We start from the raw sequence: 21,139 nt of genomic DNA, 5'->3' as shown, positions 1-21,139 counted from the left end.
TAGAGATAGAACTGAGATGGAGGGGTGTGGTGGGTGTCTGGGATTTGCTTTAAAACACTTTAGGCCAAAAAAAGCAGAGGGGAGAGTGGTAATAGATAAAGCAAGAATGACAATATTTTGATAATTCTAGAATTTAGGTGATGGGTGTGCGTGGGTTTATTGTACAATTCTCCGTATTTTTGTGTAGTTTGGTATTTTTCATAATGAAAATTAGCACGCCCCTTATGAAGTGTTCTCAGTTGTTTATAGGAAATTTAGCATAACAATATCGGCTTTTCCTTCATTTGTTGTGATTTTTATTTTTTTGCTTTTTTTTCATTTACAGATTAAATGTAATAATGTGACCACTTTGACTCTTCTGATGACATTTTTGGTGATAACATGCTGTCTGTTATTTTTATAGCTGTCTGTATTGCGTTCCTTGTTGGTCTGGCGGTCATCATTGCTGTGTGCTTTCTAAGGTTCTTGTTGAGGTAAGCACCACTGGGGGAAGCAGTAGTATTCTTTGATGAAAGGAATGCTTACTGTGTCCACCATGCCCCTTCCAGCCCTAGGACTAGGGATTCAGTGTAGCATAAGAGATGATCCCTGACTTCAGTGAAATGATAGCCTAGTTCTAGTGGGTCTTGGCCTTCAGTCCTCCCAAATGGCTGAAAAAGTAGAAGCAAATGCTTGAGAAATAATTTCCTGAAAGAGTCTCACATCCTGCTTTATGAGTAGAAGTGGTGATGATTGTAGGAGGTGGTTTCCACAGTGGACTTTTCTTCCTTCCCTCTGGCTCTGAGCCCTGGGGCCACCCCTCTAATCCAGTTTCCCAATTCCCGCCAGCCTGGGCATCTGGCAGCAGAGATGGAGGACGAGGCGTGGTACCTCCGGACCCCGGCAGGGTTAGCAGTTTGAGGAAATTCTTCCTTGAGTAACAGCGATTCTGGTGAGAGTGAATTAATAGACTGGAAAAGAAAAAGAAAGTAAAGTAGATCCAGGCCTGGCAAATCATCTTTCAAAGGAAAGTTCCTGTATGTTTTAAAAGGAAAAAGATCGATTTTTCATGCACTCAGCCTGTTAGGGTCTCAGGAAGGACCACAGGGTTTTATTGGTGAGCCGTATGCAAATTGGAAGGAAAAGAACCTGGCCTTTAAGGTTGCTCACTCCGGGAACCCTGCAACTTTAGGGCTTTTATGCACTTTGACCCACTGCCTTTGTGCATCCCAGAAATAACTCCTGTAGGGGAAACCTGACTGTATGTAGGGGTAACAGGATGACCTGCTGCTCAGAAGCAAGTGTGGAATCTACCTGCTTTTTAGGGACAGAGTATGATCCTAGCAGAGGTATTTCATTTCTTTTAATTAAGGTATCATCTTGTCAATCTTTGGATATGATGCAAATACTGTTCCAGTTTGTTAGGATTTTCTTCATGTGGTGCTTTTCATGTGAATGTATCTATTGCATCACTTTCTAAAGTAATTGGTAGCTGATATCAAGCTCTGGCAAAGGGAGGAGGTACCACCTCACTCCACTGGGAATTGAAACTCTGCTTTGCATGAGAGTCTGCCTTTGCAGCCTGCAGGCAGAATGCTGTGATTGGCAAAGCAAGATCCCTGTCCTTGCCCCGTCACTCCCCAGCATGCCCATGAAAGGCTGGGGAAGTTCAGGTTCGTCTGAACCAGAAAAAGTAGTAAGAATACAGCTTCTCTTTTTTCACTTGGAGAACAAGCATGTACAACCATTTTTAAAAGTTCAGTTTTAAAATATTTTAACTTCTCCTTTTCACCCTTCCTTAGATGTCTCTATTTTAATATTTTTCATGTAACAGTGATGTTATCAGTTCTGAGTAAACTAGAAATAGGAGTTGAGTTGTGGGGAAAACAAGAGAAGAGATTAAAAATATATTCAGCCCTAGCCAGTTTGCTCAGTGGATAGAGCATCGGCCTGCAGATCAAAGGGTCCTGGGTTTGATTCCGGTCAAGGGCACATACCTTGGTTGCAGGCTCCTCCCAGGCCTGGGCCCTGGTCAGGGCTCATGCAGGAGGCAATCAATTGATGCGTTTCTCTCACATCAGTGTTTCTCTTTGTCTTTCCCTCTCTCTTCCACTCTCCCTAAAAATCAATGGAAAAATATCCTCTGATGAGGATTAACAACAACATAAATATATTCACTGACTATATAGATCATGCTTGGATACTGATTTAAACAATTATAGTGTAAGGAAAAACTTATGAGATTGAGAAATTGAACTGGCCATTTGATAATATTAAGGAATTATTGATAATATTTTAAAATGCAATAAAGGTACTACAGTTATATTTAAAAATTGAAAAGTTTTATTGTTTGGAGATATATACTGAAGTGTTTATGGATGAAATGATATGATGTTTGGGATTCTTTAAAAGGGGCAAAAAATAAAATAAATAAAAATAAAATAAAAGGGGCATCGTGTGGGAGTGTGGAGGAAGTAAGACTGACATGTGTAGATACTTGTTGAAGCTGGGAGGTTGGTCTATGAGACTTATTATACTAGTTCCTCTACTTCTGCAAATGCTTGAAACTTTCCACAATAAAAAAAAAAAGAAAGAAAAAGGAAAAATCCTATGTATTGGATAATTCAAATGTACAAAGTTTATGTAAAAGTTTATGTAAAATGAGTTTTTCTCATTTTAAAGAAAAACCAGTTAATATATTTATCTTTTGTTAATCATGTAAATTAGTTTAATATCATCTGGATATCTTTTTGAACAAAAGTACTCTTCTAGAAAATAAGAACCCAAAATATTAACTATTTGAATTATTCCAAAGTTACTTTCAAGCTTTCTCAGTATGTATATATGCATTTTAGTTCAGTTGTAGCTGAGTCTGTGTAATGGGTTTTTGCTTTTTGTTTTTAACAGTTTAGATTTGCATTTCTTTGTATAGACACAGGCCACATTCTTGTTATTTTTAATAGCTGTATCTCACCCTGTTACACAGCTGGCATATACTGTGTAACAGGGTCATTTCTCTATTGAGTGTGCTTGTTTGAAATTTCTTGCTATTCTTATTTTAATGATATGATGCATTATTAATAAGAATTCTTATTAGCATTATTAGTAGTATTAATAAGAATTCTAGCCACAGGGAATAATAACCTCAATAAACCCTCACAACAACTCTATTCCTATTTCTATTGATGAGAAAATTATGCTGTAAGAGTCAAGCATTTAAAATACAGTTGCTATAAACTTTGATTTGCACTTTTGTTTCTTTAAAAATTTTAAATGTTTAATTCTTTGACTTGTATGGGATTTGAACGTATAACAATTTTTGTTTTAATCAATTAATATGCTATTCAGTCATTTTGAAATTATGCCAAAGAACACAAAAGAACTGTGCCTTCTATTTGTTTACAGTTTGGATGACTTTAATAACTGGATTTCTAAAGCAATAAATTCTTGGGAAACCGATCGCCTCATCAACTCCGTGAGTTATTAGAATGCGTCATGTGTGGTCTGGGTGGTTTTGTATGTTTGGAATTTACAGTTTCCTCCTTAATCATCTTTAGTATCTGGTTTAATTCATCTTATTTACGTTGTGGAAGGCCAGGTCATGTGTCCTGTATTCTTAATAAAGAGCAGCTTCTCTCAGCTCTGTGAAGGGCACTGTCCCCTCTGCTTCTTCCCTGAGGTTGGGCTCTGGGCTGCCTCGCGATGCGTGATGGGGGACGTTCGCTCTGCAGGCCGTGCTGTTGAATCAGTCCAGTTACGTAGAGAGTCACTGAACACCAGAGACACCAGTGTTGACTCTGTAAATGCCAAGGCCTCCTGAGATGAGCAAGCATATTGCTGTGCTGATAAATTCATTATGGACATATGGATGCCCCCGTGTGGACATTCTTGCTTGTATGTTTGCACAGATGCACTAATGGACCAGTTCTTCGTGGTTGTGTATCAGCATGGGCAGTGCAAGCTCAGCAAAAGGCACAAAACCAAATAAAGGAAAAACTAAACCTCCAGATGGGATCCTTACAAAAGCAAATTGAAGTACTGTTCAGAACAACGATCTTTAGCTGTCCACGTGGTTCACTTCTCCCTAAGCAATGGGAAAATGAAATTTACTCCCTAGCATTATGAATCACTTGTCCGTCTCCCCTTTTTCTGAAGGAGCTGGGCTCTCCAAGCAGGGCAGGCCTGTTCGGTGACGATGCCCAACCAGAAGTATGGCGTCTGTCTGCGGTGCCTCCGCGCCTCCGCTGCGTGGACACGTTCCGGGGGTACGTGGCTCCCTTGTAACACTGTGGGCACAGGTAGTCTCAGGTTACATGTTTACACATAAACACACTTTTATGTTAAAAGTATTTCATATTTCTTCTTGTTTTCTAGTTTTTTTTTCTTTTTTTTTTTATTGCTTAAAGTATTACAAAGTGTATTACGTATGTTTCTTTTTTTCCCCCTCCTGGACATTCCCCTGGTCTCCCCTACCCCCCAGTGTCTTGTGTCCATTGGTTATGCTTATATGCATGCATACAAGTCCTTCAGTTGATCTCTTACCCCGCTCCCCCAACCCTCCCCGGCCTTCCCGCTGCAGTTTGACAGTCTGTTCGATGCTGCTCTGCCTCTGTATCTATTTTTGTTCATCAGTTTATAATGGTCTTTATTATCCATAAATGAGTGAGATCATGTGGTATTTTTCTTTCATTGACTGGCTTATTTCACTTAGCATAATTTCATATTTCTTTTACTTTCTAGGCTAGAAAGGATTTCTTGCTATAAAAGAAAAGCAGCAGCCCTAGCCGGTTTGGCTCAGTGGATAGAGTGTCAACCTGCGGACTGAAGGGTCCCGGGTTCAATTCCAGTCAAGGGCACGTACCTTAGTTGCAGATTCCCCGGCCCTGGTCGGGGTGTGTGCAGGAGGCAACTAGTTGATGTGTCTCTCTCACATCGATGTTTCTCTGTCTCTCCCTCTCTCTTCCACTCTCTCCAAAAGTCAATGGAAAAATGTCCTCAGGTGAAGATTAACCAAAAAAAAAAAAAAGCGAGAAAAGCAGCAGCCTCTCCTTACTGGGAAGCTTTGGTCGTCAGTGTCTGTGAGCTGGCGAGGAGTAGTGGGGCAGGACCAGAGCCAGTTGCCACTGGTGTGTAGATTCTGCTGAGTTAAGGTCATTTGCATTTGGGCAAGTAGCTGTACGTGGGGCCCCCACATCCACATGCACCCCCATGCCCGGTCAGTTACTTGACAGATGAGAAGACGCAGTAGTTTAGAAATGAAACACCAGCACCCCCAGGAGTTGTCCGCTAGCCGCCTTCACTGCTGTCCTTCACCGCCACTAGCAAAACAGCTAGAATATCAGGACTTTTTTATAACAAACCCACAGCATCATATGGTAAATTGTTACCTATAATAATAAAAGTGTAATATGCTAATTAGACTGGTGTCCTTCTGGACAACCTTCCGGATGAAGCCAAAGCTGGGGCTGCAACCATGGGATGGAGGAAGCTGCTGCGGCTGCAAGAGAGGGATCCAGGCAGCCACCGCGGCTGCACCGTCCTACTCTTGCATGAATTTCATGCATCGGGCCTCTAGTTGTTTTATAGTTCTGGTAGAAGAATCCTACTCTTGCATGAATTTCATGCATCGGGCCTCTAGTTGTTTTATAGTTCTGGTAGAAGAATGGGTATCAGGTCTTCCATTTCTGAAAATAAAGTATAAAAGTGTAGACCTGAAAACCTTAGAATCCTGTCCCAGTGTCACCAGAGCTCTGAGTGCTCCTGGTGTGTATATGTGAAGCCAGGTAATAATAACAAAAAATGATGATAATAGTAACAATTGCTAACAGTTTTGCGTTCTTACCAAGTGCTGAGACTGTTCTAACATGTCTTAATTTATTCTCTTTACAACCCGATGAGGTATACATGTTTAATATGCCTGTTTCACAGATGAAGAAGTTGAGCCACAGGTTAAGTAACTTGCCCAAGGTCACTCAGAAGGACTGAGACAGCCAGGATTTGATCCTTAGCAGTTGAGCTCCAGGGTCCCCATAAATGATCACATTGGCAAACTAAAGTCTTTGTTGCCTGCATTCTATAGAATTCGCATCAAACAATAGCATATCCAGAATCAACGTTATTGTATTAATTTTTCTTTTTGATTCTCATCGCCACTTTTGGAGATAAAACGTTCACAGGTAGATAGGAACTAACATTTACTAAGGGCCTAAAATTGCCCAGCACTGGTTAGGTGCTCTCAGGAACATTCTTCTTAAACAGTCCCAGCGTTTCCTATGTGAGGTAGGTTCCCTCTTACAGAGAAGCCAATGGAGGTGCCTGTGAGAGTCTTGACCAAGGTCTATTGACCCAGAAGAGAGAAGCACCTAAGATTTGAACCTTCAGGTCTGGCTACAGTGACGGTGAACTTGAGACGCCTGAATGAGTAGCACAGCATCGAGAGATTGGGAATGTTTGGCTTTGCTTTCAGGTTACACAGTTGACTGTCAATGTGAATTTTTCTTAAGGCTTCATCTTGTTAGAAATGTTGGCAACAGAGGGACCTTGGTGGAGGGTCCTGACTGTGGTGGTTAGAAGCAATCATTCCTCTCTTGCTATGCGCCCTCTGGTGTCATGACTGCGCCTGTGTTTGTAAGTGTGTCTCTGGCCATCGGCCGTTCCTTGTCACATGTGCCGGCCCTGACTGTGTGCTCCTTCTTGCTTCACAGGCTAGCACTCATCCTCATGGTCTTCGTTAATTACGGAGGAGGAAAATACTGGTACTTCAAACATGCGAGTTGGAATGGTACGTTATTTCCTAAAGGTAGTGTTGCTTAAGTGGGACCCCTTCAGAGAACTGTGGGCAGGAGCGCCACCCAGCGCCCCCCAGGAGCCAGAGATGAGGCCCCAGCAGGCTCCTGCCCCCATAGAATGACCTCTAGGTAATTTTGTCATTCTGTCTTTTGTGTTCTCTGGCTCCGTGATGCCTCACTGTGATAACACGGAGACTCCACGGTCTCAGCTGTGGGACTCAGAGGCTCTGCAGTTGTTAAGAACTGAGTTGTAGCCCTGGCCGGTTTGGCTCAGTGGATAGAGCATCGGCCCGAGGACTGAAAGCTCCTGCTTTCAATTCCAGCCAAAGGCACATACCTCGGTTGCAGGTTCCATCCCCACCCTGGTCGGAGTGCATGTGAGAGGCAACCAGTCTGTGTGTGTCTCTCACATTGCTGTTTCTCTCTCTGTCTCTCCCTCTCCCTTCCATTCGCTCTAAAAATCAATAGAAGAATATCCTCAGGTGAGGATTAACAAAAAAAAAGAAAAAGTAAGTCAGTTGTAAATGATCCCTGTCATGTTCTAGATGTGCCTTTCAGTGGAGCCATGCACATACCTTCGGAGACGCCTGGTCCTCGTGGGTGCCACTGACCTGCAGTTGGTCTGAGTGGTGCTGAGCGATGGCTGTGCATTGGCCTTGGCGGTTGGTTTAGGAATGGGTTTAGAGTAGCACGGCTTAAGGATAACAGACTTGTCCACAGCTGCTAGTCTGGTTCTCCCGGGCCCAGTCATGTTCCTAGGCAAGGCTGTAGGCCCAGGGACAGGTCGCAGGGTCCCCGGGGAGGGCCTGTGTGCTCCTTCACAGTGTTTTCCTCTTAAATTTAGGAAGTATTCACACTCTAGATTCCCTTTCCTTACCGCTCCGTGTTGGTGTTTCCCTGCAGGACTGACAGTGGCTGACCTTGTGTTCCCATGGTGAGTTCGTCTGCCACCAGCTCTCCCGCAGGTCATCTCCGGGTTTTCCTTTTCAGCTGATGTGGGAGCCTTCCTTGAGACCAGCCTTGAGTTCTGGGCCACAGGCCTGTGTCACTCACAGGCCTCTGCTGTGACGAGGTCCTTCCAAAAGTTGTGGTACTGGACAGTTCTTACTCTTCACATGCGTAGTGCTCATCTAAGACGTGTGCATATAGAAGATGAGTGTTAGTGTGGACACATGTACTGTACGAGGTCCTGGAATCTTGTAGGAAATGATAAATGCCACTAATCCTGAAAATAAGTATAAAAATCATTCCTAAAAGTAACGCTGTATATTGGTATCAGGGAATTCTGGTAAGTCTGTAACAGGGCAATGATATTCTAAAGTAAAATTTGGAATAATAATGGAGAACTAAACACTGTCTTTACTCCTCTGTGACTGCTAACCTTGTTGGGGGACCCTGACCACCTATACAAGGAAGAACCTATGTCTTTGCCGTGACACCTTGAGCTCCATCATTAGGAAGTGGTCCTGCCTGTTGGTTTAAGTCTTTGGTCCCTTGTGTTTCATCACTAATATAAACTCAGGGCTTTTGGGAGCAAGGGAGCTGGGGGTTTTTTTGTGGGTTTTTTTTTTTTTTTGAGCCAGATTAGGAGGAACTTTTACAAGCCCACAGACCTGCTAATTGTTTACATATATTCTCTGTGAGGGTCCCTACAGAAAAGTGGCTTGCTGTGTGCAGTCAGAGCAAACTCATCTCTGTAACCCTTCTCCAAATAGAGAAATTGCTATTCTGATTTTTTTTAAAGAGGTAATTTAGTACGGTAAAAGAAAGGAAAGAAAAGAGATGCGTGGCTCAGACAAAATCAGAAAAGAAAAAATAAATAAATAAAGCTTTCATTTTTCTTCCAGGAGCAAGAGTGAGTTAGAAATGATTGAAGTGTGTGGTTTGTTTCTCAAGGACCGGAGGGCATGCTAGTGAATGCTGAGCTGATTGGATTACAGCATCTCCACCCTTATGTCTCTCTGATGATTACATGGGACAGTTGTTCTTGGAAATTGCACTTAGTGCTGAGAATCTCCCCTAGGACAGGACTCCAGGGCACACAAACCTGACAGTGTAGAGGGCTGCGTTCTATGTTTCCTCCGCTATTAACCCAATGTCATTTCAGTAATTGGCTACTTTTAAAAAATCATGTGTAGCTTCTCTTATGTAACAGGTTATAAAATATTATGATATGTTAACAATTTTTTTGGTATATATAGACCAGAACATTAGAAATGGCCATCTAGTAATAGCTGGGTATTTTTTTTTAGGTTTGTATTTATTATGGGATCTTCAATTTTTCTATCGATGACTTCCATACTGCAGCGGGGATGTTCAAAATTCAGACTGCTGGGGAAAGTTGCGTGGAGGAGTTTCCTGTTGATCTGCATAGGAATTGTCATTGTGAACCCCAATTATTGCCTTGGTCCATGTAAGTATATCCCCCCCCCCCGTTTGTATATATGCAGGTTGAAATATGGAAACTACACAGTATAATTCGAAAGAAGTGTAATCTCTCCATCGCAGGTACCTACAAAAAGAACAGTTATTAGAAAAGTATACATAATGCTTGTATAACTTTGGGCATTATTGTTATCCTATTGGACTTCTAGACCTGGGCCACCCAAGCCCAAAGAAAGTGCAAGAGATGGGAGCGCTTTCTTCAGATGATCCAAGTGCAGAGCGGGGCCAAGTGGGGCCCACACCAGGTCGCCTGTTTCTCAGACCCTGCCCTCCTGCCACTTTGCTTTCAGTAACTTTCATAATAAGGCTGTTGTGTGGTGGTTCAAAAATTCACCTTTGTCACCTGCCACTGTGTGCCATCTGGGTTGCTGGGAAGGCATGACACCTTTGTCATTGTCTTAGGGGTGTGAGCGAGACAGGAAAGCTGAAGGAAGGATGTAGGTCCTTTGTTTGGGACCCAGTATCAGAATCGAGGAAGGTGCTGGTCATTGTCCTCCTGGGGCAGTAGCAGAAGTGGACTCAAATAGCTAGACACTAGCCAGAGGAAGCCCCCAGGCAATGACCACTAAGACTAGGCATTAGGAGGAGGTAGAGGTCACTTCTAGTTGGGATCACAAGGGAAGGTGTCACAGAAAAGTTGACTCGTGGATCTCCAGAGGCGGACCACTGCTCACAGGATACATTATAGGTTCATTATAGGGTTCCACTCTTCTAGTGATAAAGCCCGGTGGCCTGTAGGGCAGGGAGAGTCCGCCGGTGGATTGTGAGTTGAACCCATAGTCTCATGAGAAAGGCCCAGGAGATGCACTTCAAGGCTAAGGGTAGTTCCTGCTTCATCCCCACCCCCGAGGCAGACACTTCTGTTCTCATCGCAGTCCCCCAGCGGGCCAGCTTCCTGCTGTGAGTGTGAGCATGTCTGCTGACCACATGTAGTATTTCCGTCTCCGAGAGCTTAAAGAGGACGCACTCAGGTGCAGTGTAGGTGTGTCTTACCCCTTAGGAGAAAGTAATGCCTTGGGGTGAGATGAGAGATGCTGACTAACCTCTCCGAAACGTGGACCTCCTGCAGTGTCTTGGGATAAGGTGCGGATCCCCGGCGTGCTCCAGCGGCTGGGGGTGACCTACTTTGTGGTGGCCGTGCTAGAGCTCCTCTTTGCCAAGCCTGTGCCTGAAAGCTGTGTCTCGGTGAGAAACCCTGTTTTTTAAAAGGGGGGGGGGGATGTCTCTGGTTTTTAGAACTTTCTTTAGTTCTGAGTGCAGTACTGTACTTCAGTAGATTCTTTGATGCTGTTAGTCAAATGTATTCTTTTTTACTTCAGTTAGTTATTTTTATTTAGTCTTTATATCAGCCATTTTAAAGTTAATTTTTAAAGAGAGAGAGCAAGGTAGAGAGAGAAACATCAATTTGTTGTTCTGCTTAGTTATGCATTCATTGGTTGCTTCTTGTATGTACTCTGAATGAAGATTGAATCCGCAATCTTGGCGTAATGGGACCTCGTTCTAACCAACTGAGCTACCCAGCCAGAGCTATCAGTCAGGTTTTTTTGGTTTTTTTTGTGTGTGTTAAGAAACACATGAGATCTACCTTCTTAATACATTTTTAAGTGTCCAGTAACCAAAGGTATTTGGATGGTGTTAAAATAATATCACCATCACCTAGATTGCTGGCTCAATCTCTTTTAATTTCCTTGTAGTATAAGATATATATAATATACAATAGGCCTGGTGCATGGATTCGTGCATGAGTGGGGTCCCTCAGCGTGGCCTGCGGAGATCAGGCTGAAATCGGCTCTCTGACACCCCCCGAGGGGTCCTGGATTGCGAGAGGGCGCAGACCAGGGCCTCTAGTATGCATATAAGATCTTTGGTTAATCTCTTCCCACCCCCCGCCCCCCCTTCCTTTCTTCACTCTTCACTCTGGGATTCATCTGCCTGTTCCATGTTTCCATGTCTGTGGTTTCCGCTCCTGCATTGAGTGTCTGCCCCCTGGTGGTCAGTGCATATCATAACTACCAGCCAGCAGTCGCTTAGGCTTTTATATAGCTGGTAGCTTAGGCTTTTATATATATACTAGAGGCCCGGTGCACAAAAATTTGTGCACTCGGGGGGGAAGGGGGGTCCCTCAGCCCGGCCTGTGCCCTCTCGCAGTCTGGGACCCCTCAGGAGATAATGACCTGCTGGCTTAGGCCTGCTCCTGGGTGGCAGAGGGCAGGCCCAATCCCTAGGTGCAGCCCCTGGTGGGGCTCAGAGCAGGGCTGATTGGGGAGTTGGGGCGCCGCCCCCTGTCATGCACAGAGCAGGGCGGATTGGGAGGTTGCGATGCCACCCTCAGTCATGCTCAGGATAGGGCTGATTGGGGGGTTGGGGCACCACCCCCTGTCACACACAGAGCAGGGTCAATGGGGAGGTTGCGGCGCCACACCCTGTCATACACAGAGCAGGGCCAATCAGGGGGTTGGGGCGCTGCACCCTGTCATGCTGATCTGGTGCCAGGAGGCCTTGCGGCTCCGCTGATCCCGGTGCTGGGAGGCATATTACCCTTTTACTATATAGGATAGAGGCCTGGGGGCCGGCTGGTTTGCCCTGAAGGGTGTCCTGGATCAGGGTGGGGGTCCCCACTGGGGTGCCTGGCCAGTCTGGGTGAGGGGCTGAGGGCTGCTTTCAGGCTGGCGGTTTTGACTGCTTTCAGGCTGGCGGGAAGCTCCCAACCACTCCTTTTTTTCTTTTCTTTTTTTCTTCTGGGCCAGCTTTAGCTCTGGCTCTAGCTCTGAGGCTTCCGCTGCTGGTTTGTTTGCCGTTCTATAATCGAAACAATGTATAACTTCAGCTTTGAGATCCCAGCTATATTTGTTAGAATGTTTCAAACTGCCAGCTCAGAGGCCGGCAAGGCAGGCGGGGAACGTTGGAGTCTGCAGTCACTGGAGCAAGCAAGCCTCATGTTCGCTTCCAACTGCCTGGCTGCCGGCCGCCATCTTGGCTGACAGTTAATTTGCATAAGGATACGCTGATTAGCCAATGGGAAGGGTAGCGGTCGTACGCCAATTACCATTTTTCTCTTTTATTAGTGTAGATATACATATATATATATGTATATATATATAACATATATATATTTTAAAATATTTTATTAATTTCAGAGAGGAAGGGAGAAGGAGAGAGATAGAAACATCAATGATGAGAGAGAATCATCGATCTGCTGCCTCTTGCATGACCCACACTGGGGCCTGTGCCCCAATCGGGAATTGAACCATGACCTCCTGGTTCTTAGGTCAGTGCTCAACCACTGAGCCACACCGGCTGGGCTATATTTTTTTGAGTTGTATTACATATCAGTATCTATACAAAAGGCTGCAAAGGTTCAATGTGGAGGGGAAAGTGCCAAGCTAGAGTGTGGGATAATGACAGTACGTCCTTGGCTGTTTCTTTGTTGTAAGAAGTATTCAAGTCGCTTCTTTTGTGATTACTTTCTGTCTTGCTATAAATTGCTGAGTTTACCAAGGTGACAGCTATTTCTTTTTCCTTAATGGAGGACATATTTCACAAACCATAAAGTTCACGTGTTTGATGTATACAATTTAGTGATATTTAATGGTATTCAGAGTTGTGCACTCATCACCACTATCTCATTCTAGAACATTTTCAGTGTCCCCCAAAAAACCCTGCACTCACTACTAGTCCCTCACAAGTCCTTAGGCAACCCCTAATCTACTTTCTGTCTCTATCGATTTGCCAGTTTGGGATGTTTCATATCAGTGGGATTATACAGTATGTGGCTTTTTGTGTCTGGCTTTTTTCACTCAGCATAATGTCTTCAGGGTTCATTCATGCTGTGCCATGTATTAGTCCTGGATTCCTTGGCGACTAGTGTTCCATTTTGTGGTTGAACCACATTTTGTATCATTCATCATTTGATGGATATTTGACTTGTTTCCACTTTTTGGCTATTACGCATTTTAACGATGCTGTGTACATTTGTAGACAAGTTTTAGTGTGAACATCTGTTTTCAATTCTCTTTGGTTATAGGATTGGAATTGTCCACTGATTTCTTTGTAACTAATGTTTTACTGTGGTACTTCATAGAGAGGAAACATCCAGGTCACGCAATACATATGAGATAAACATGCATGTGTTTTTGCATTACTACAATGAAGGCCAAGAGGAGAATCAGAGGGAATTTCCCAAGTACACATGCTTGCATGTTACTTCCTGTTCGTGCTACTTGCATTCAGCTTGTGTTTTTATGGCCTCACTCAGGAGAGAAGGTGCTCTTGTCTTCAGGACATCACATCCAGCTGGCCCCAGTGGCTCGTCATCTTGATGCTGGAGAGCGTTTGGCTGGCCTTGACGTTCTTCTTACCTGTTCCCGGATGCCCCACGTAAGTGACCCCGTGTGGGTCATCCCTTTGTGCTTGTCATTTTCTGCCTCGTCAGACCTTTGGGGCTCTACTTTCAAATTCCCCAAGTCCAAGGAATCCCTTTCACTCTTTCTTCTCCGTTGAGGCCACTGTATGTTGGGAGAAGAGCTTGGTGTGTATCCAGAGGAGTGTCCCTGGGAGGTTTTTTCAGGGTCAGTTTGAATGGAAGTTGCGGAGCCTTAACGTGGGAGGCAATCCAGTCGAAAGAGCATTGGTCAGAGGGCCTGGCGCCAGAGGGGTTCCTGGCTGGTACACGTGTGTGGCTCTTTGTTGGGCTGCGTGCACAGCCAGTATGTACTCTCATCCCTCTGGAGTCTTGTCGGTAAGCGCGTGTTCTCACTCCCCAGCGGCTACCTTGGGCCTGGCGGCATCGGAGATCTGGGGAAGTACCCAAATTGCACGGGAGGAGCTGCTGGCTACATTGACCGCTTGCTTCTGGGAGACGATCACATTTATCAGCATCCTTCCTCGAATGTGAGTGGCATGGGCTTGCACTTGGAACTGGACGTGTAGGAGCTCAGGAGGGGAGGAAGGTAGAAAGGGCCGGCCAACTTGCAGTTGTGTCCATTTCCTAAACTAGGATGGGGACTAATTTTTATTTGAAAAGATGACTAACTTTAGGGACTTCAATGTTCATGATGGGGCTGTAGGGAAACATTACTTTAGATTTCAAAGTGAGTCTACATAGTATCAGATGCGTAGCCTAGTGCTTTTCTGTGGGTCCCAGGTCGGATTCACGAGCAGGAAGTTTGCAGGCAGTCCCGTGGGACCCACGCCTGCTGCGGAATGAAGGGCTGAGGGAGAAATGAAATGCATCCCGGTCACACGAAGGCCTCAGCTGATCTCCTGGCGGCGGGGTGGGCTGGGGTAGCCCTCAGAGGTGTTCTGAATTGAGGGGAGGGATCTGGCCCTATACCCCCGGTGGGATGTGCACTTCCCCCAGCAAGGGGGTCTGACTCCTGGAGAGGCGGCTTTCTTCCGTCAAGGACAGATCCAGAGAGGCACTTGGCTGAGAGCTATTGGTCACTAACACTTGAAGCAGCTGGGCAGGAAGGCTTCAGTCCTGCCAGGTGGGGGAGGGGGAATCTGCTGGCACACTGCAGCATCCGCTACACTGGGCATTTCCAAATTTCTGTAATTCCTACAACAACTTACTTTATAATAAAATAACACAGATAGGTGTGTTAAATGTTATTTGTCTTAAAAGAAGATAGGAGGCTATTGATGTTACAACAGGGTTGACCAAAAAGAACAAACTTGGAAATTGTTTGACACTGGTTAGGGGTGTGTCGTGTTGCTGAGCCATCTGAAGTGGAGGTGGCGGTGCTGGTCCGTGGCTGGTCCTTGGTCTCTCAGTCCCTTCTGAAGTGTCAGTCACACGCACTGTCTTGGCCAGAGGTGTTATTCTTACAATCCCCGCAAGTTGGCAGTGCATTTCTGCATAAAAATGAAGCACATTAAATGTTGGAGTGTATTGGAGCTTATATGTAGTTTATGAGTTGTGTGCATTTTCGTGGCCAGGGAGCGAGTGCTGCCTCCTTGTTCTGTTTTGTGCAGGTGCTGTATCACACCACGGTGGCCTACGACCCCGAAGGCATCCTGGGGACCATCAACTCCATTGTGATGGCATTTTTAGGAGTTCAGGTATGTGTCCATTTCATTAGGAAACATTTTTTTTTTCTGACAGTTTGGGGTTATTGATTCATTACTAATTAAAAAACTGTTTCATTAAAGTCATTGAAAGCACATCCTCTTCTGTGTATTACAGGTCTAAACATGTTTGTATTTGACAAATTGTCAAAACTAGAAGCTGCTAAAATTCAGCACATTCAAATAATTGGGCATAATGTCTATATTGTCAAAAGAGATTCTTATTATTCACATGGCTTACCTTAGAAACGGAGGCACAGCTGTTTCTGATAGAAGATTTCCGCTGGACTGTGCAGAGAACTTGGTACTGGTGATGTGGAGACGTCACTGTGACACTTTTCACACTTCTTTGTGTACACCAGTGGTTCCCAAACTTATTTGGCCTACCGCCCCCTTTCCAGAAAAAATATTACTCAGCGCCCCCTGGAAATTAATTTTTTTTAAATTTTAATAGCAATTAAACAGAAAGATATATATATTAATGTTTCTACCTTTTTCGTAAAATATAGTAAAGCCTGTTTAAAAAGTTTGAGGACCCCTGGTCTATATTGTCAAAAGAGATTCTTATTATTCACATGGCTTACCTTAGAAACGGAGAACAAATGCACCTGTGGCCATCACCGCCCCCCTGGATCGCTGCAGCGCCCACCAGGGGGTGGTAGCGCCCACTTTGGGAATCACTGGTGTACACGTTACCTGGTTTCAGGTTATGTGTATTTTATGACAAAGTCAGTACAGGGTATTCTTGGTTTGTCTCACACGTGAAAATTCTTAACAGTCCGGCTTTTTCTTCCTAAAGTGCTCCTCACTAGTATTTGAAGTTGTTATTTGAGGGGCGCTAGCTGGGAGAAGAAAAATGAGCAGAGCAGCGCAAATGAAACTCCGTGTGACGATGAAAATGTTCTGTATGTGAGCTCCGTGTGGCTGCTGAGTACTGAACTGTGGCCAGTGTGGCTAAGGGGCTGAATTTTATTTTATTTGTTTGTTTATTTATTATTTTTACTGATTGCAGAGAGGAAGGGAAAGGGAGAGTGATAGAAACATCAATGATGAGCAAGAATCATTGATCGGCTGCCTCCTGCACACCCCCTACTGGGGATCGAGCCCGCAACCCGGGCATGTGCCCTTGACTGGAATTGAACCTGGGACCCTTCAGTCCGCAGGCCGATGCTCTGTCCACTGAGCCAAACCAGCTAGGGTTGCTTATTTATTCTTTTAAATAATTTTTTATTTATTGATTTTAGAGAGAGAGAGGAAGGAAAGAAAGAGAGAGAGAAACATTGGTTTGTTGTTCCACTTATTTATGCATTCATTGGTTGATTATTGTATGTGCCCTGACCAGGGATAGAACCTGCAACTTTGGTGTATTGGAATGACGCTATAACCAACTGAGCTACCTGGCCAGGGCTAAGGGGCTGAATTTTAAATTTTATTTAATTTTTAAAGCTATTTCTATGGATTTTTTTTTTTTTTTTTAGAGGAAGTGAAAAGGAGAGAGAGAGAAACATTGATGGGAGAGTGAAACATCGATCGGCTCCCTCCTGCATGCCCTTCTGGGGATCAAGCTGAAACCTGGGCATATACCCTAACCGGGAATCGAACTGGCAACCTTTTGGTGCACAGCACAATGCCCATCCAACTGACCCACACTGGCCAGGGTTAAATTTTAATTAAATTAAATTTTAAGTAGTCACCTCTGGCTCCTGGCTCCTGTATTGGAGAGTACAGGTCGAAAGCATATACAATTTGGTGGTTAAATAATTTCATATTTAGAAATGCTGCCTTTATCTCCATAGCACTTTGTAGTTTACCTTGTGCTTTCATTTAATCCCTGTGCATGCTTTCTAGCTAAGTCTGCTCCTGTGGGAGCAGCGTAGGACTTAAGAGTGCAGACCTGGTGAGCGCTGCCTGGGTTTGCACCCAGCCTGCCCAAGGTGGCTGGGTAGCCTCAGGCACGTTATTTGACCCCTCTGTGCTTCACTAGTACCTACTTCATAAAGGTGTTGAGTGGATTAAATAACTTAATTCATGTAAAGTTCTGAAAACATGAAATTTAGCTATTATTATAAATAACACTTTCTTATAGTTTGATATTTTCCGAAATTAATTCCTAATTTGAGGGGATTTTTATGCAAAGTTCAGATTTATTGTTTAAAATGTTCTCTGCCTCCAGTTCCACCTTGTCCCTGTCCCTCCTCCAGTGCCAGACTGGGCCATCTGGCAGGCCTATGGGAGAAGGCCAGTGCCTGTCAGTGAGACCTACAAGTCCACCTGCCTGTCACCTTCGGGCCCTGCTCACCATACAGCCTGCGGCACCTGAGGGCTGGTGGGCTTTCTCCCCATTTTGACCCGCTTCTGGGCGTGCTCTTCCAGTCGGCCTGGATGCTCTTCCTGCTTTGCACTCGTAGCTTCATCTCTATGGCACTGCCTCTCTAATGTCTTCCTCCCACAAGTGGTCCCAGGTGCCTCTCAGTCTCCACTAGGCAAGGGCGGGGGTAACACGCCTTTCCTCTGTAATCCCAGCGCCTAGCAGCGTGCGGGCAGAGGGGTCAGTGGAGTGGTTAAGATGATGGATGGATGTGAAATCAGAATATACCTTCGGCGATTCTCTGGGTCAGACTGTGTTTTCTTTTCCAGGCAGGAAAAATACTCTTGTATTACAAGGATCAGACCAAAGACATCCTGATCAGATTCACTGCCTGGTGTTGTTTTCTAGTGAGTAACGACGTTCCTCCTTAAAACTCCTTTTCTTCACGCACACATATTTAAATTAAAAAATGTTTAGCAACACTTGTGTATCAGCTGTCACCACATCGCAACAGGTAGCATTCTTTCTTTTTTTAAAATCCTCACTCGAGGATATGTTTTTATTGATTTGAGAGAGAGAGAGAGACATCAATGTGAGAGAAACATTAATTGGTTGCCTCCCATTCCCGCCCCCACTGGGGACCAACCCGCAACACTGGGGACCAACCCGCAACCTTCTGGTACGTGGTTTGACGATCCAGCCAACGGAGCCACCTGGCCAGGGCAGCATTCTTCAGTTGAATAACTGAGAGGAACAAATCTTTCCACCTAAATTCTCAGGTTTATTTTTTTAAGGAAACTGTCTTTATAAAGAAGTAGCACTGGCCATCAGCAGCCAGCCAGGAATGCATGAGGAAACAGAACCAAGGTACAGGTCTTGGTGGGAGCCGTACCAGGAAGACCAGGCACATGCTGACAGGTTTCCAGATACCAGCTTCCAGGTTGACAGGTGACGGAGGAGTGTAAGGTCGACTGTGCATGTTACCCCTGACCTTGCAGTCATGGTTCCTCTCAGGAGTCATTACGATTATCACTTAGTTTTACCTTCAATTCAGAGGAATGATGAAAACATATTTTTGGAGAATTTTTTTTTAAAAAGGAGACATATGTACTACTCTTTGTAATACTTGAAGCAATAAGACAAAATTTTAAAAAATAGAGAATATTTTTAGTTCTGCATCTTAAAAATATTTTTCCAGCTAAAAGAATAAGATATGACACAAATTCAGCCCTCCCTAATTAGTTACATAAGTAAAATTTTTCAATTTTGACACATAATTGTTTTGTGAGGTAATAGAAAAAACCTTTATCATCTTTCTCCCTCATTATAGGGGCTTTTCTCTGTTGTTCTGACGAAAGTTTCTGAAAACGAAGGCTTTATTCCAGTGAACAAGAATCTCTGGTAGGTACAGAAAACAGAGTCGCGTCAGTGTTGATGACTGGCGCTGCTCATGTCGATGTGCTCTCAGGAGCCCCGAAACACCTCGCTCATCTCCCCCCAGGTCCATTTCGTACATCACTACGCTGAGCTCCTTTGCCTTCTTCATCCTGCTCATCCTGTACCCCATCGTGGATGTGAAGGGCCTGTGGACAGGAACCCCATTCTATTACCCAGGTAAGTCCCCCCTGACCAACTGTAGTGACCAACTGGACTGGCCCTGAGACCAGCTGAGTGTACCCACAGAGGGGCCCCGAGCCCCAGCCGGGTGGTATGTCCCCAAGCTGCAGGCTGAGAGAGGAAGCAGCAGGGGCCACGCAGGCCCAGGCCTCACAGGACATCCCTGGCCTGTCTCAAGGCGGTCCACCCAGTTTACCTACTTAGATCTATTTGGCATTTCCTCAGGCAACGATTTGGAGCACATCATCCAGTTTCCAATGCTTCAGAAATGGGGCATTCTTTCTTTCTTAATGTAAACGCACTGCCTTACAGATGATACAGGAGAAATATCAGGAGACGATACCAAGAGATAAACAGAATGGTTAAAATGCAGTTCTGCCTGGAGACCGATAGGCCCAACAACTTCAGTGACTCATTTCTTCCCTCTGATTCTAGTAATAGTTGCTTTCTTTGGACCTCCCGTTTTCTGTGAGAAAATAGGAGTTAAAATTTTGGCTTTCCTTTCAGATTTAGTATTCAAGAATCACCCTGTTTCGAAATGAAGACTTTCTAATAATTTTTTATATAATTTACGCTTAAGTATCTAAGATGTGCATCACTTACTTTTGGCAGTAGCCAGTAATATCAGTGCGTGCTTTTGTTTTTTTCACTGAACTAAAATCAAATTTCACGAATTAAGTAGATGAGCCCGGCTGGCGTGGTTCAGTGGTGGAACATCGACCTATGAACCAGGAGGTCACGGTTCGATTTCCTGTCAGGGCACATGCCTAGGTCGTGGGCCTGATCCCCAGTGGGGGCCGTGCAGGAGGCAGCCTGTCAATGATTCTCTCTCATCATTGATGTTTCTTTCGCTCTCTCTCCTTTCCTCTCTGAAATCAATACAAATACATATTTTTCAAAAAGAGAGTTAAATAGATGAGTGGCAGGAACACACGACCGTCTGTATCTGTCCTTCAGGAATGAATTCCATCCTGGTGTACGTGGGCCACGAGGTGTTCAAGAACTACTTCCCCTTCCAGTGGAGGCTGCAGGACAACCAGTCGCACAAAGAGCACCTCATCCAGAACATCGTGGCCACCGCTCTCTGGGTGCTCATCGCCTACATTCTCTATAGAAAGAAGGTTTTTTGGAAAATCTGATCGTTCCCCCTGACATGTGTTGCTGGCGGACTCTATTAAAGGGAACCGTTAATGATAAAATCGATAGGGTGTGTATTTCCAGATGATTGGGGACGATGCTGATGTTCTCGGGCTAGTTGACTGCGACAGGGCTCGTCAGAGCTCTGCCTGCGTATTTGCAACTTAAATGTTCGGAACGCAATGGTCTTTTTTCTCCATCTTCTCTATACATGGATGGATTTGGAACTCTATTCCAAGGATTTTTCGGAGAGCTTTTCACAAGGGAATTACCCTGGGCATTTGCTTCCGTGACAGATAAAACCATCTACGGTCTGATGCTCACTCGTCTTGTTCTGCACACTGCCTTTCCATGTACACACATGCCCACCAGCGCCACCATTTCTGTCGGCTGACCCCATGGCTGATGGAATGTGATGTGTGGTTTAATTGTGTGTGTGTGTGGAGGGTAGCGAAATAACTTAAAGAAAGGGTAATTTCCCTTTCACGTCTGCAAGGCATTGGTGGGTCCAAAAAATAGGCCTTCTGTCAGAAGCCATTTTCTCTTTTTCCTACTTGAAAAAAAGTTAAATGTAGGTGTGTTATTCTCAGCCACTCTCGCTTCATTATCTACTTATGTACCTATCTCCTAGTATTTACCTGTCGATCACCTCTCTGCCCACCCACCTCCTTGCTGCCTGTGCGTGTCTCTGTGTGACTAGATGGAAGCTGGTGCCCAGGGACAAGGCTGCGGGGGAGGAGAGTGCACTGTCTCACTTGTGGCTCCGGCTTTGCCGTCTTTGCCACGTAAGATGCCGGGC

The 21,139-nt window shown here is 44.8% G+C and overlaps 1 protein-coding gene across 1 annotated transcript in view; it reads left to right on the top strand.

The window, feature by feature from the left end:
- HGSNAT (heparan-alpha-glucosaminide N-acetyltransferase) overlaps window positions 1-20,406 on the top strand; it is a 29,771-nt gene extending 9,365 nt beyond the window's left edge. Inside the window, exons 6-19 of the mRNA XM_014462882.2 lie at window positions 404-473; window positions 3,385-3,454; window positions 4,135-4,244; window positions 6,684-6,760; window positions 7,671-7,701; window positions 9,020-9,180; window positions 10,282-10,397; window positions 13,468-13,589; window positions 13,976-14,102; window positions 15,186-15,272; window positions 17,916-17,993; window positions 18,917-18,987; window positions 19,088-19,200; window positions 20,161-20,406. Coding sequence (XP_014318368.2) covers window positions 404-473; window positions 3,385-3,454; window positions 4,135-4,244; window positions 6,684-6,760; window positions 7,671-7,701; window positions 9,020-9,180; window positions 10,282-10,397; window positions 13,468-13,589; window positions 13,976-14,102; window positions 15,186-15,272; window positions 17,916-17,993; window positions 18,917-18,987; window positions 19,088-19,200; window positions 20,161-20,342 — 1,415 coding nt within the window. The 3' untranslated portion in view covers window positions 20,343-20,406. The remainder of the gene's footprint in view (window positions 1-403; window positions 474-3,384; window positions 3,455-4,134; window positions 4,245-6,683; window positions 6,761-7,670; window positions 7,702-9,019; window positions 9,181-10,281; window positions 10,398-13,467; window positions 13,590-13,975; window positions 14,103-15,185; window positions 15,273-17,915; window positions 17,994-18,916; window positions 18,988-19,087; window positions 19,201-20,160) is intronic.
- Window positions 20,407-21,139: the final 733 nt, after the last annotated feature.

The sequence above is a fragment of the Myotis lucifugus genome, unplaced genomic scaffold (assembly GCF_000147115.1).
Source record: "Myotis lucifugus unplaced genomic scaffold, Myoluc2.0 scaffold_194, whole genome shotgun sequence".
Taxonomy (NCBI): Eukaryota; Metazoa; Chordata; class Mammalia; order Chiroptera; family Vespertilionidae; genus Myotis; species Myotis lucifugus.
This window is presented reverse-complemented; position numbering and strand designations above follow the sequence as displayed.